The sequence below is a fragment of the Argiope bruennichi genome, chromosome 4 (assembly GCF_947563725.1).
Source record: "Argiope bruennichi chromosome 4, qqArgBrue1.1, whole genome shotgun sequence".
In the NCBI taxonomy this organism is placed as follows: domain Eukaryota; kingdom Metazoa; phylum Arthropoda; class Arachnida; order Araneae; family Araneidae; genus Argiope; species Argiope bruennichi.
The window spans coordinates 126484509-126501223 of NC_079154.1; the positions used below are offsets into that span (position 1 = coordinate 126484509).

Here is a 16715-nt window from a genome sequence, read left to right on the forward strand (position 1 = left end):
GATTGCGCCAGCGGTTCCCACTTGCCGAGTGAAGGGATCCCTCTGTTTCTCTTGTCAAGGTCGACATGTGTGCGAAATTCCACTCTGCATCGACACGTGTCAGAAATATCATGTTATATAAGATCAGGGATAAAATGTTGAGTTGGCCTTCAATTTTTTTCTTTTCGCTCTGTGTCGTTCTGTGTTGTGTGTGTGCTCGTCGCTCCTGCTTGTACATAATGCTTGTTTCTCCGGAATGAAACAAAAAGACGTCAAGAAATCGAAAGTCTCTTCAATGTCTTCGAAACTGCCTTCTGATTAGAAAATTATATGCTTACATATATATATATATATATATATATATATATATATATATATATATATATATATATATATATATATATATATATATATATATATATATATATATATATACTAGAGACTCATATGCAACTCACATAACTCGTATTTGTTTGTGAATCCCTCTCAAAAAAGACATACGGTGAATTCCACAATACTAGATGGTATATACTCGTGAAGGATCATTAATCGGTTCATTACTCTTAATTATATTTTGAAAAAGTTTGCCAATTCCATTACTTTTCTCCTTCATTACTGAACTGTCCCCGTCCCCTTTCTAAAGGAAAGTTTGTATTGAGAAATTTAAAAAGTAAAAAAAAAGCAATGCCTTCATTTTACAATTTTTTAATTCATAAAACAGTCGAATATTAAAAAAAACTAATCTATAAAAATTAATCTGTTTATTTCTTGCTAGCATAATACGCCTTTCCCATCAGTTTTCTTTAAGAAATTTTTTCCAAATACTGATTCTAAGAGAAACCAGATCGACGCCCGCTTGATTCGTCAAAGAAACTATAAACAACAATCTTTCTAACTCGACCCCGAAGTTATTAAATTCCTAAATTAATTCTAATGTACATAAAAACTCTGAATTGTTACAGAGGCGTCTTCTAGCTGTATTATCAACACAATTATATAGAATTTTTTTATTTTTAATTCTAATATAGCCTTTTGCGAATAAGCTTTCTTTTGATTAAACTTGTTCATACTGCGGCCAGATTTCAAAGTTCTTTTCAATTAAAAACACGATGATAAATAAACTAAATAAATCATCACTATCACAAAGGTTTCAATCGTCTTATGTATCCCCGAAACAAGATAATCTAGTGATTCTAGATCTGGGATAATGAAGGAAAAATCACATATCCCATTAACAAATCTGTAGAAAAACTATCCTGTTTCAAATCTCGCTGGGGTAAAGTATGGTAATTTAAATTGTGTGGTAAAGTATGATAGATTCTTATTATATTCAAACCATACATGATCATACTAATTCATTTTACAGCAATATTTGAAAGTTTTTGTTTAAATTAAAAACATGATGTTAAATAAACCAAATAAATCATCACTACAATGCTATCCAAACTGTTTCAAACACATTAATCTCCTTATGTGTCCCCAAATCAAAATAATTTAGTGGTTCCAGATCTGGGAAAATGAAGTAAAAATCACAAGGTTGGTTGGTTGGTTGTTCGGTTTTTTTTTTGGCGCAAGAGCCATGTTTGACTATGCTGCGCCACGCAGATGGTAAAAAACATAAAATTAATTTATATAAGAACACATTTTAAGATATAAAAGCCAAATCTTGTAAAGTTAATGACGATGATTTAAAAAAGTGTAAACGAAAGGAATTAAAAGATGCGCATTCGATTAAAATATGTTTAATGGTAAAATCTACACGACATGTGGAGCACTTTGGTGTTGCTTGGCCAAAAAGGAGATGTTTACTAAATCTACAGATTACTAAATCCACAGATGAACGGTCCAGTTTAGAAAACCTCTGAATATCTAAATTCTTTCATAAAGCATGCGAGGTTCCAATTATATTCAAATCATACATGGCACCGCCTAATGAGTGGGATACCTTATAGTGCTATTCTCTGAATAGGCACTATACACACGGTACAGACAGCCTATTTCAGGTTCTGGCAAAAAGTAATATCCTTTTCACAGATTGTTAAAAAAAAAATCTTCTTGGATGCTAATGGAACTTTTCAATCTCTGAGGTATTTTACATATTGTTTTTATTCCATTGTGAACACAGCATAAAAGCAATAAGTAAAGCTGTTTATTTTGGCAAAAGTTATCCTAGTTTCTAAAATTATTCGTTTTGAGTCTTTATGCACCGTCTGAAAAATTCGAATTTGACTCTTTTCAAAAAGATTCGGTCCGTTGTCCCATTGAACAAAAGAAACTTCCTAGAATTCTATCCGTGAATTATCAAGAAGCTCTGCTTACCCTAAGGAAGAGGTGCTGCCTGAGGTGCTCTGCCTATGGTGGTTGGATCTGGACCTGGGGAGGCGTGGTGCTATGGCGGGCATACTGCAGGATTTGTCCAGGAGGGTGAGTCCTTTGCGCGGGTTATCGCTGGACGACGACGAGGAGAGTCTGTGGGTGAGCGAGGCCAGAGCGGCCATCGGCCGACTCTTGTGGAACTGGAGGTGCTTGACGAAGGCCCGCCCCAGTCGCGACACCCGATCTCGCCTCGACGACGAAGGACTCTGTAAAGAAGAAGGGGGAAAAAAGGCTGTGAGAACAAGTTCTCAAATCGAACCTGCATTAATTGAACATTTGTTTAAAGTTTTATGGAAGAATGAGCATTTATAACAAAAGATTTATATTTCTTATAAAAAACGACTCGTGAGTCATTTTGTATTTCGAGATCCCAGGAGAGTCAAAATATTTCAATTACTGTATTGCAAACCTTTTTGCAGATTATCATTTTTGTTGATTGGGTGAATATTTTTGTGGTCTATATTTAAATAAGGAAAAGAAAATAATGTCGATATCTTTGCACTGAGAAGTGGAAAGAGCCCAACATCGCTATTTATCAACATGCGCAGTTGAATTGGCTTTTTTTGAAGAGAAAGAATATAAATAATCAACACAGAACTGGACAATATGTAGCTTTCATGAAAACTATAAAACCTTTGCCAATTTAAAATGGCATGATCTTGATTTGGTTTGATTTTTTTATATTACCTTGTCATTTCAACGTTGAAACTAGGCTATTAAAGATAAATTCATTTTTTTCTATAGTTAGTTTGCCAGGACGGCATCTGGAAAAACTCATACTATAACAACGTAAATATTTGACTCTTCAGAAAGTTGGAGATTATAAATACCATATCAGTTTGCAATCTTCAACATATCTGTGTTGATATTCTATTTTTTAAAAATCGATGTTTCAGAAAAATTGCATTTTAAAAAAAATTTAAATTTGTTTTAAGAATCAATTGATCGATATCGTAACGATGAATTATAAGCCATGATGAATCATTACCCCAAATAAACCAATTTTCCTATACCCTTAGTTAAGCATCGTTTCCGTCAGCAGCTCTGCTTAACGTTTCAATGTTCTTACAGCTCCTTATTATCATTTTTGTGTAAATTGCGCTCTTCAAAGATAAAAGTAATAATGATTAATAATGATGTTTGATCGAACTTGGATTTCTTATTTTTTATTTATTTATTTTGTAATTATTCAACACTTTGAAAAGTACGTTTGTAAAACATAAAGAAAAAAAATTATGTACATAAAAAAGAACACTTTTATGAGTAGATGCTGAATAAATTTTTTATCTACTTTTCAAAAAAGAGTTATTTTCTTTGTGTTTCGTGTTTCTTCCATTTTCTTCGCGATGTTTCAAGGGATTCCAATAAAATAACTTTGTCATCTTTTTACTTTAAAATGAATGGTTTTAAAAGCATGTCCATTTAATCTCTATTTCCCTGGCCTGAAAATTTTCAAACCTCGACTGATTGTCACATAAACATAATAAAGGAGCTGTGACATTTTAAGTTTGAATTAAAAGATTCACGTTAATTTTTGCAAGTTTTAAAATTCATAGATATACAAAATTAAGTTATATATTTAAAAGAATATTGAAATATACAATTGATAAATAAAATAACACACCGTTAATCATTATAAGTATAATACTGATATATCAGACGAATTAATTATTTCATAGCAGTATTTTATATTCACAAATCATCAAAAAATCAATATAAAAACAATGAAAACATCCTCTTGTACCAAAAAAATTAAATTTAAAGTAAAATTTTCAAATTAAAATCACAAAAAAGAAGCTTTTTGTTATTAGCTCTTAAGGAACTAAAAAACGCGTTAAAATGTTAATCGTGAGAATAAATAAGCATAATCTAATCGAGCAAAGAAATAAAATATTATAAGTTTTTGCGAATAACCATTTATCCTACTATTTTAAGACAAAGAGTTACTGGCCTCCAACAGTATTGGCCGAAGGGCTCTTCTTTATGCCCCCCCCCTCCTTTACCACCCCAATTTCTCCCAGTTTCAACCAAATAATATCAACTGTTTGTGAGTTTGACGCCTATTGAGGCCAGTCTAGTTCCTGTCAAGTTCAGTTCCAGGCGAGCTTTCATTTCGATAATGCAGCGTTCGTGATGAATTGCATCGCATTGAAACTGATTCAGAAAAGTAAAAATGATTGTTTTATCACATGGAATGATCTCAGATTCAATATATGAAATGAACCACAGGCTGCTCGTCTGCTCAGAAATTAGCAGTTTAGTAAAAGTTATCCATCAAGAAACTGCAACTTTATCCTTAAGTAACCTAAATTTTTAAATTTCAAAATTAGATATAAAGTTTGTTGCATATCAAAAAAATATTAAATTGTCAATATACAGAATCAGTGCAAATGATGGACCCGATTTAAAAAAAATAAATCATATTTTCGAAACTACTGCCCATATTGCAATAACTGACACATGAATTTAAAGAGAAATATGCAAGTAATTTTTAAGTTAAAAATGTCCGATGTGTGACCCTCTTGTTACACTGCATACTTCCAATCTGTAATCCAGTTCTTTCCGAACGTTTTATAGCATTTTGTTTTGTCTGTTATCTTTTGACATGGCCCCACGAAAAGAAATCATTGAGACAAGACATTGTTTATGTTCCACCAATGCCGAAAGCACTGCCAAAACTTAGAGAACGCATTTGTGCAGCATTCAGAACCATTGACAGAGTGATGTTAAAAAATGTTTGGAAAGAACTGGATTACAGATTTGACGTATGCAGTGTAACAAGAGGGTCACACATCGAACATTTATAACTGAAAAACTTAGCATATTTTTCTTTAAATTCATGTATCATTTATTGTAATATGTGCAGTAATTTCGAAAATATGATTTTTTTTTTAATCGGGTCCATCATTTGCACTTATTCTGTATAATAGTATAGAGAGCCGAGGCTCTTTATAACTCCATTATGAAGTAGATGAATATAATAGACGTGTTTCAGGAACAATTATTTAATTATTTTCTAAGTGCCACATTTCACAAGACAAAACAAACACAAACACGAAAATACACGGCCCTCACTTAGAATATCATCTAATAATGGTCCCATAGAAGGATCATGGGAAATATACTTAGATGCTAATAAGGCGCCATCTGTTGTATCAAACGAGAAGGCAGTAGAGTTATGTAACCGCTACATTTGTAGTTTTGTCGAAAGAAAATGAAAACTCAATCAAAAATTAAAATCAAATAAGATGTGCAATATATGATCCTCAAGTTCATCGGTTTTTTTGTATGCAAAAATGATTAATAATTGCCATACCGTTACAAAATGGTTTATCTGGATAGCTTTTTAGAAAATTATCCGCATTTTTTAAAAAGTATGATCCCTAACAACAACAAAAAAATGAATATTCAATAAACTAAATATCTTTCTGTCTAGACAGCAAGAATCGAAACCAAAACTCATAAATGGCCAATGAGGGATTAAATAAAAAAAAAATGATAGAGCAAAGCGAACTTAGGAAAGGAATGAAAAAAAAAAGTCTTCAGTTTTTCCATCCTCCAAGCCTGGATTATTCTGACTTAACTCTGTTGTCTCTGGATTGAAAGGGTTGCTTCCCTTTCCAATCAGTCAATCAGTTGAGTGTGCCTAGACTTTCATGAGCTATTTGCAGACCAGCCCCGAGCTGCGTTTCTGCTGCATGTTTATTCATTTCTTATTTTATTTTCACATTTTTATTGCTTTTTTTGCTGTTCATCGGAATTTCAGAGAGAAAAAAATAGGCAAACAGTATCGAAGACTTTGAGTGGCGAAGTAAGCATATTTAAGCATATTAGAAAAAGAAAATGTAACTTCAAAAAATAATTTAATGGAATGCAGCCTTTATGGATAAGCCCTTCTGATATGAAATTGCATTGTTCTTTTATCGCTTATTCTTCACAAGAATATCTTTTCTCTGCTTTATTTATTTTCTTTAATAGCTTATGATAGCTCTGATATGCTTATGATAGCTCTTTCTTTAATAGCTCTGATTCTTTTATTTTTTAAACTTATAATCTTCCGAGTAAAATGATTTTCGGAAAAAAAAAAGTAGAAAAAAATCTGTAATTGTAAAAATATGCTTCCTACTCTATTATCATTTTCTGAAACTTTTTTTCTGTATATAAGCGTTTCTATCCAATAATTATAGCTTACATAACTTTTCCTGCTCTGTATTTCAAATATTATAAAACATCGGTGCCAGCATCCTGGCCAAAGGGTAGCGCGTCTTCCTCGTGATCTAGGCGTACTGGGTTCGAATCCCGATTCGGGCATGGTTGTTCGCTTCCTTGTGTTCTCTCTGTGAGATGCGTGAATGAGCCCCACTGTAAAAAGGGGTTGTGCAAGCGAGTGTGTGTGTACTATCTTCATTTGAGCTAGAAGTCAGACGTCTGCCCTCGGGGTTCAGGGATCTTTGTCCTCAGAAGCTACTGCGAAAAAATTTGGCTTAACATAGTCACACGATAAAAAAAAAAAAAAAAAAAAAAAAAAAAAAAAAAAGATATTTGAATCAACAACAATTTTCTAAAACTACACTTGTAGCAGTTGCATTACTCTTATCTTCTCTTTTGGATACTAGATGGCGATGCCTGATTAGGTCATCCCATAGTGCATTGCGATTGTAATTAGAATGAGATGTGACGCTGAACTGTGAAGCCGTGCGCGTGAATGTCTTGTCTTTGTGTTTGTGCTTGTTTAGTGTGTGAATGTGATTATTAAAAGAAATGTTCCTAAAAACATTCGTCCTGTTGCTTCCTGCATGGATCTTAATAATCTACATACCACCACACACTTTATTTTTTTGTTATTATGTTAGTGAGTTTACTTAATTATGAATGTGGATCATATTTTCTATAGTGACATTCTTATTGACATGCACATGCGCATCAAAAGATGACTGAAAAATTAAAGAACGTCTCTGATTTCCTTACTATATTGCAGCATTTTTCCTAAAATCCTCTTACATTTTATCAAACTTGTGATCAGTAATTAAAACGCTGTTGAATAACAGTATTTAAGTATTTTCTTTTTTCTTACTAAATCTATAATTAAATTCACAACTTTTAAGCTGCGATAAGCTAACCAGCGAATAATACAAAAATTTGAATTGTACATTTAAAAAAATTCTTACGAATACAGAATTTTTTAAAAAATGTAAAAAAATTCTTACGAATACAGAATTTTTTAAAAAATGTATTATTTAAACATTATAGCGAGTGTGTTGCGATTTTCTACTGAACTACCCGGTTTTAAATATAATATTTTTAATCTACACAAACACAGCTACACTACAAAATTCACAAACACACATAGACAATTAGGTTAAAGAAAACAGTATGGAGGAGGGATTCCACCGTTTCCAGCCGAAAGCATTCGGCGTCAGCGCAAGGGTTGCGCATAGGGAAAAAGTCGACCTCGGGATGCAGGTCTCCCGTTCAACTGCTTGTCTTCTGTAAAACGCCACAAGGAGGCGCTCTCTGCACAAGGGGGAAAAGAGGTGCCACAACGTTTGAATTTTTATAACATTTTTTAGACTTGAGATTTTAAATTGTGTATTTAAAAAAATATACAATACCAAAACTGAATACAGAATTATGGAATAAACTTAATAAATCGGAAGTAATGGGGCTGGGTATTCTTTTTTAAGATCACTTCTTTATGTCATGGGACGATGGTATTATTTGAATACTCGGAAAGCAAAGTCCTGAATTGTCATAGGTGAAAAGTAATATCGATATTTTCTTCCTCTATTGACGATGCGAGTAACATATTTATTATTAATTGGAAGAAAAAGAATGAAATATATTTATTCGACTCAATACAGCTTCAAGTTAACTTTTGTCCGAAATATTTTATGACAGTCAGTTTTTTAAAAAAATTGATTATTAATTTAAAAATCCAATAAAAAAATAAAAATTCTAAAGATAATAGAATCTTTACCAGGGAAAAGTATCAATTTATTTTTCAATATATATTTCAATGTTGAAATGTCCAATTACCTAAGCCCTAGTTATATCCAGCTCTAGTCTTCAAAACAGCAGACATAGTGACAATGATTGGCGTTCCAAAAGAACTGGGATAAAAATAAATTCTTATTATAATGCGATAAATATGTATGACCTCATTCTCACATATTTACTTATTCGTAAATAAATCCTGCGAATGAGGTCGCACATATTTACCTAAAGAAAGATACAATTTTAGAATAGATTTATGTGGGGGATAAAATTCTGAAATTGGGTCTTCAATATCCGGATTAAAATAATCCAGATGTGAAAACAAATTTAATCCAGTCTTACTTGTCATTAGGATGTGTTTGTTACGATTAGCTAAGCAGTTATGGGAATTTCTAACTCTGTTGGCTGAAAAAATTAAAATAATTTGCATTTTGTAAACACACGGTTATTGTATGATAATTTTAGAATTAGATAACCTATTAAAACAATTTTTAGACACGCAGGTTACCATCTATTGTTTAAGGTAGTGAAAACCCCTCATACACTTATTTAATAGAATAGGAGTCTGACATTATTTGAACAAGTAATGTATTTTTTGGCTTGTAAGAAGGTTAAACATAGTTCCGTATTAAATCAGTTAATCAATCCGAACCTACTCATGCTGTTATTACAACGTCTAAATTTCGTTAGGAGTAATATATTCTGATTTGTTATCTTAATTTTTTGAAAGTGCAACTTTCTATTCATTAAGAATCATCACAAAAAAAAAGCTTTGATTCGACTTCAGAGAAATTGCTAATATCTACACATATAGGAAAGAAACCTTCCATTTGACAGGTGCTGGAAAGTCCTAGTTCTTCAAACTTTATCAATAAAAACAACACTGAAATATATTTATGTATACATAACAACGGGTCAGAAAAATTTTGATACCTGCAGAAATAGTCTCACATCTGGAGAAATAAACTTATAGTACCGATATAGAAAAATAAGATTTAAAAAACCGATTTTGTTGCAATTGCTTTATTAAACTTTGAGATCTGCTGAAACATAACACTTAGCACATAATGCTTGGGAAGAATAGATGCTATTTTCTACTTCTGTGGACATTTTGACCACATTAAGTTTTGAATGAATTCAGCTAGCCCTTAACCATATCAATCCAAGCCGCTCCATCTCTAAAATGGAAAACATTTGTCTTTGAATTGTTTGACTTTGATTTATCATTGTTTTTCCCATAAAATACAAAACGAACTTTAGAGGAGCTGTCTATTTTTAATCTAAATATGATTTTGGGTAGGTTATACTCGGAAAGCGAATAACAGAACACATTTTTTTTGCATTTATAAATAAAAATTATTCACAAAATATTAATTATGTTTCATAGTGGTAAGTAATAAATCAAAATGAGAAAATGAAAGTAAATTTTAGTATATGATGAATCGTTTGCAAGTTGGACAAGGATTATTTTAGATTCAGTCTCACAATTTTGACCATGCTCAAACGACGGAGGCGGTTTCTCAGCTAGTATATCTTCTACATCATATTTATGAATGGTCATTTACCACTAAATGGCAGTTTTCACATGTATCCCCTGATTATAAGATTTCTTACTTGATTATTACTGATTATCAGATCTCATTACCTGATTATCACTCGTAAGATAAGCAAGAAATATCTATAATAAGCATTTGATTTAACAAACGTAAACGTCAAAGAACTCAAAAGGTAATTGAATCTTTATAAATCACCAATTTTGTAGTAAATAAAAATCTCAAAGAAGTGCATGTATTCTTAGGACGTACATTACACAAAACAAAAATATATCAGATCTCCTACAAAAACAATAGAAATAACTTCACTTTGAACCTAAAAAAAGGAATTAATTGAAGGACTGTTACTTTAAATCGATAAATCAATCCATTCCATTCCAGATAAGATGTGTTAATTTAATACCGTATCATTTCGTTAGCAATAAATGAAATGGTTATATTTTAACCATTTTATTGCTTTCTTTATGAATTCCCCTTTTGGCAACTTATTCATTAGCAAGTTAAATTCTTTACAAGCCGTTTCTGTAATTAAAAAGTGTCTGAATGAAAAGCGTAAAATCGAAAACGATTTCCTATTTAATACACTCACTAATGATGACTCTTTTAAATGAAATAGAAATTCTCCGTATCTCTCAGGAAATGACTGCGCAATATAAAAAAAGCGAAAATAATCTACAGTATCGGAATTCTGCCTTATTTTTATTTTAATCGAAATTAGAATGCAGAAACTCATATTCAGATTTTATTATTTTTTTAATATTTATAATTTGCCGATTCTGAAACTGACACGAGTTTAAATGAGATTCTTTATAACTTTTCGTTGATACACTAATCGAAATCTCAAAAGTCCTTTTTAATTGGAGTTTTAATGGAAAAACATGCAATTAGTTTTCAGGTAATATTTCAGCATCGTCCTTGGATTTCCTATTCTGGTGTGGTCGCCATAGATTGGAGCAAAAATTTAGAGCTTGGAAGCAAAGGAAACCTTGTTCAAGAAGCAGCAAAGTCGAAGGCCCTTCGTAAATGCCTGATTTGTGCGCATTAAATCTGCTGTCGCGAGGCAGAATTCTTCACATTAGTGTGGTGGAGAAGTCTGGACATTGAGGTGTTCCGTTCAGATGTCTTTGTGATTATTTGATCCCAGAGATAATATGGTCCAAAAATAGTTTTCATGAAGACAAAATGAGATATTACTCTAATCTAAACTTACGCTCCTTGTTAGCGATCCATCAGTTCCACTTGGATGGCTGAATAGAACAAGTACGTGGCGTACGTTTAAAAAGAGATGTATTATTTTATTAATGATGGAAATGAAATGAACCTAATGAAAACGCCAAATTCTAGATTTACAACTATTCGAGGTTTTGCTTTTATTGCGAACTCGCCAGTTTTGGCGAGGAAAAATGATTGCTTTTAATTTCAGTTAAATTTCTTATGAATATTTTGATGTTCAACATTTCTTTTAGAATATTAATGTCATTTAGAATATTAAATTGCGATAGCGATCAAAATTATTTTATTTCAATATTCAAACACTTGTTCTGTTAATTGCATAAATGAGTATTCGTTTTAAATTCGCTAATTATTAAAAGCATAATTATCCAGATAATTTTTGCATCAATTTTTAAATGTAATAGATAATAAACAAAATTCTTCTTTTTTAGCTTTTCAACAATGGAAGAAAATCACTGGAGTAAAATAAAAATTTAAAAAAAGGTTCGAATTTCATTGCAACAATAAAATTTATTATTGAATATTATACAAAAAAAATTCTTAAAATACTGAAAAAAATTGCAGGATAATTTAATTTGCCACATTAGAAAGAAAATTCTTTAAAATTTTATATTAGTGTAAAATTGTTTTCGTGCCATAATATCTTCAGACGATGTCAAGGAAACACGTTGCTTAATTTCAAATTAATAATAATTATAATTAATTTTTCATAGGTTGAGACGCTTTCAGATGCACATTCCCACCTCCAAAGTCTATTTGTTTCAAATTAGATAGCTAGTCTCTAAAGGGTGTAACCTGCAATGGGCGAATCAAAAGATAGATAACACACATACATCTTCCTTTGTTATTAGTATATATTTATATTTTTCCTTCCAATTATTATTTATAGTGGCCATGGACATTTGACAGAGAAAAGTAAACGATTCAGAAACAGACAAAAGAAAGGAGACTATAAAAAATGTCAAGAAGAAGGACCTAAAAATATTTTATTTTGAATGACTTTTTAATATTGTTAACTTTTTCAGAAAACTATGTTTTACCAGTCTTGTTTCATTACACAATATATTTAGAGATTTAATTTGATGTTATATCTGCTATTTTCTCTTTTAATAGCAGTAAACCATTAATGGAAGGGTACCATTTCTGTATCCTGGGATGAGTACATTTCTACTGAATATCCCTGAATTTTAGGAATTCCTTTATAATGCTGAAGTGGAAGTCAAATAGATGAAAAGAGGAAAGTCTCGTTCGTGAATCTGTACAAAACTTTATTTTAAAATGAAATATATCTTGATGTATCACAAATATCTATTTTATTTTAAATTAAAACTAGCAGACTCCGACGACTAGCTTTTTGTATGCAATATTAATAATGCTAATTTAATAATTCCAATTTACTTTCAACAACTGAATGCTATCATAACAAAAAATAGGTATTAGTAGCCACTTTTGTCGCCCAGCTAGTTTGCAGGGATTAGTGGTCGCTAAAATTTGCAATTAAATAGTTTATGTAACTTGATCTTAATGTCAACTTCAACAAATTATTTTTAAGTTTCAAATTTTGACAGACATGTAACTCATATTTTTTGTATTAGTTGAAGACATATAACTCAGATTAATACTTTAGAAGTCTTAAGTTTTTATGTCCATTTTACTATGTATTTTCCTAATTTCCCATTGTATTTGTATTTCTCTAATTTTCCTTAAAATTTGAAATTTAATTTGAAGCAGAAAGGATCAAACTAATACAAAAAAATGCTAGAATATATATTCTATGTTTTAAATTTGCTTAAAATATATGAGTACAGAAAATAGAACTATTTAGCATGTATATTACTGAATTCTTTTTATAATTTATGCAATATATCAAAGGATTATTCAATAAATATATCTCTTTTTCGTCATAAAATTCAGTTATCACTTTTATTTTTAAAAGAAAACAAATGTCTGAAAAATAATATTGTATTTTTTTCGCTCAATAAATTTAACTCTGAAAAAATTATGAAGATTGAATTTTATATCGCCCATCGATCCTCTGAATGATATTCAGTAAAATATTCTTGACACTCCAATTTTTGAACCAAAACTTCAGTTTTTCTGTACCAAATCTGACCGAGTTATGAAACTTTGAAGTTCACTATTTTAGGATAATCAACTATTTCATTATTTTAAGCGAATTAGCCTGGAGAAAGTCTCGGACTCTAATTGGAGTGGTCTAAATTCGCACATTTTTTGTAAGATATTTTTTTAATTGAAAATATTTGCATCTCATAAATATTTTACTAAATATGATTCATAGATCTGAGGGCCTGTATAAAGATTTGAAATCCGAAATTTATCAGAGTATTTATTAATGAAGTTGCATATAATATATTTTTGTACATCATTTAGAATCTTTTTTTACAATTAAATGTATATGTCTAATACAAAATGTTTAGAAATTATAGTAGGTACGATTATAGTAGATATCCTGTTTATATAAATAATGTTTCCTTTCAATATTACAGAATTATTTAATTAATAATATAGATATTTATAAATTTTATAATAAAGTTTTCCTTGCATTTGCTTTTCTAGAAATTATCATACTTTATTTTTTAAAGGTGTATGTACACACTTGAAACTTTGAAAATCGTTCAAAATATCGAATACTTTTTTTATTGCTTAATAATGTTTTTCTGATCCTTTAGCTTTCAAACGATACCAAGATGTTGTCAATATTCGATATATTTCTCGAGTTATAATTATTTTTCTTGGGATACTTTCACTAAAAACTCTAGTTTCGGTGTTTTTTAAACTCATTTTATGAAGAATGATTTTTCCCACTATGTTGCTTCATAGAAACAATCATAACTCAACAAGAAATGAACCAAATACAATTATTTATATATCAAAATAATCTGTATGAAACAGTGGATGTTTTGTGCCTCAATCAAAGTTATATTTATAGAAATAAATTTTTAATAGCTGTTTAAAGGTTAAAATTACAGAAAAAAATCTCGCTTTTTCTATTCATCGTTGATGAAAAAATTGTTAAAAAAACTATATATTTTTATAACTTGATTGAGGCATACAACATAAAGACTAATATTAGGCATCATTTCCAACTAGAATTGTATGTCTGCACAAATTAGAATTTAAGATATCATGTTTCAAAAAATAGACTAATTAGCTCATTAAATATTATTTAATTAATTAATAATTAGGGTAATATGGTTTTTTTCTCACTGAAATAAGTTTAAACATATATTAATGAGTTACTGTAAAAAAACTGGATTTTTAAAGTGAAAATTAAAAAAAAAATCTTCTAGTGTGTACGTACACCTTAATACAGACACATCCTCTTTTCTAGGTTTAGTTTGTGAAATTGTTAGCTTAATCTTTTATTTTGAGTTTTCGCTATCATGATTGGCAAAGTATTTTAAAAATATTCTTAAAGTATTTTTCAAAAATTGATTAAAAATAGAAAAAATTATACGGCAAAAAATTTATATTTTTGAAAAAAAAAATGTTTTATTTTGAATTTTGAAATGGTGCAAAATACACTTTTTATACAGTAATAATTTTGGAAGTTATCAATCAAAAAAAAACTCCAAAATTCTATTTACTTTTTAATTATTTAAAGTTTTAATTAATTTTTTTTAAAAAATCACTCTGATTAATCACTCTCGCGCGTATTCTCATCCTACAAAGTAAATATGTAGCTGTAGATCAAACAGTCTGATCTGAAGAGCGTTAACACAAATACATACAGAGAGAAGAGAGAAAAACATGCGCACAGAGCGAGAGAGGGACATTTATTGTTATATATTACTAATAATATAATTAATGAAGATTATAATTTCACAATAAACATAAAGCATTCTGAATAGTTGGCTATGCATGAAAAGGGTGAAATTAATTATTAATTTGTAAAATCGATACAGTGGTCGAAGTTATAAATTTTGTTTTGAGACATTTCTCTAAAATGGAGGGTGGTAAGGGTAGACGACGTTACGAAATGAGGGTATGTGCCCGTCTAGACGGTCTGTTATCTTGTTAACAACATCTCAAATCTGATTGTAATTAGCGAAAGTTTTAGTAGGGAAACTCATGAAAATCGGCGGGGCAACTTAAGAGATAATTAAGAGTTTATCACATACTTTAGATATAAATATAAAGTGATATTAAAAGTAAACAGTGAAGCCCCGAAATTTTATGAGCTAAAAAATTTCGGGAATACGCAAATCAAAATCAATCTTTAAAAACGTATCGAAACAAATCGTGACCCATTAAGAGAAAAAATAGAAATGCGTTGTCGGTTACAAAATAAAAAAAATGCCAAAAGAAGATATTAATAATAATATCCAACTGAAATGAGAATATAATAAATCAACATAAATATAAAACAATAAAACCTGCAGATGTCAGCTTATTGATATTTGTTACAATCCAGTATAAAACAATGTAAATAAAGTGTGAAAATTATGATGCCATAGCTAATTTTTATTCATGCTTAACTTTATTCACATGCATATAAATCAGTCATTTTAAACATAAGAAATATCTTGTGAGTTGTTTGCAGACAAGCCATGGCGTAGATGAAAGGATAAATGACGGGGATATTACAGACTACAGAGGACTATACTATAGATATTTAAGTGCAAATTTATGACAAATGAAAATTATCATGATTGGTTTAGTGAATGGGAAGAGGAACTTTATGATTTTTTTTTCCAATAGAGAACGTAAAGCGAAGTGGTGCTTCTGAGATTTTTCCCAAAAAACGGGAGATGGGGGATAGGTAACCATTGATAGGTTATATCTAATTTATGAGCTTTTACATAAAAAAAATGCGAAATCGGATCAGTAATTGGAGCTGGAGGGATGATTCTTCTGTTTTCCTTATTATTTTAAGTATATAGATTATGTTCAAATTACAGACTCCTATCTGGACTATTAAGAGGACAGTGGACTTTGAAATAAGCAAAAATGGACGAAAACGTGCAATTTTATTTTTATTCGTTTCCTCATTAAAATATACTTTATATTAAACGAAATTGTGTTATAAGATATATTGCTCAATAAAATAAAATAAAGTACATCTTAATGATTTTATCAAAATGATATTGTACTTAGATTTAAATATCTTTGAAATGTTCCAGATGTCTTAATTTTTGAAGAAATTAAAGGAAATTGATAATAAAGATTTTGGTCAACATTAAGAGAAAATGGAATGTGTATCTTTTGTTCCGAGTTTTTTTTAGCTAGTTAAAAATCAATTTTAGTTCAGAAAAACATTAAAGTCCTACGAAAATTCAGTAAGTGTGCATAAAAATATTTCTAAAAAAATTAACATTTAATTGAAATTACAAAATCATCCGTAGTTTTTTCCAATTTAATTTATAAAGATAATAAAGAAAAAAATATATAAAAAATTAAAAAATTATGTCGGTTGCCTGGAATATTTTGAAATTTTTTTAAAAACTATGCATCTTTTAAATTCTTAAAAAATTTCATAACCCTGACTGAATAATTCCCAAAAATGTCTAATTCCAAAAATGTCCACTGTCCCCTTAAATGAAAAATCACTTTAAGTTT

The 16715-nt window shown here is 29.9% G+C and overlaps 1 protein-coding gene across 1 annotated transcript in view; it reads right to left on the reverse strand.

The window, feature by feature from the left end:
- LOC129966438 (dual specificity tyrosine-phosphorylation-regulated kinase 2-like) overlaps positions 1-16715 on the reverse strand; it is a 78966-nt gene that overhangs the window by 52745 nt on the left and 9506 nt on the right. Inside the window, exon 2 of the mRNA XM_056080861.1 lies at positions 2299-2561. Coding sequence (XP_055936836.1) covers positions 2299-2561 — 263 coding nt within the window. The remainder of the gene's footprint in view (positions 1-2298; positions 2562-16715) is intronic.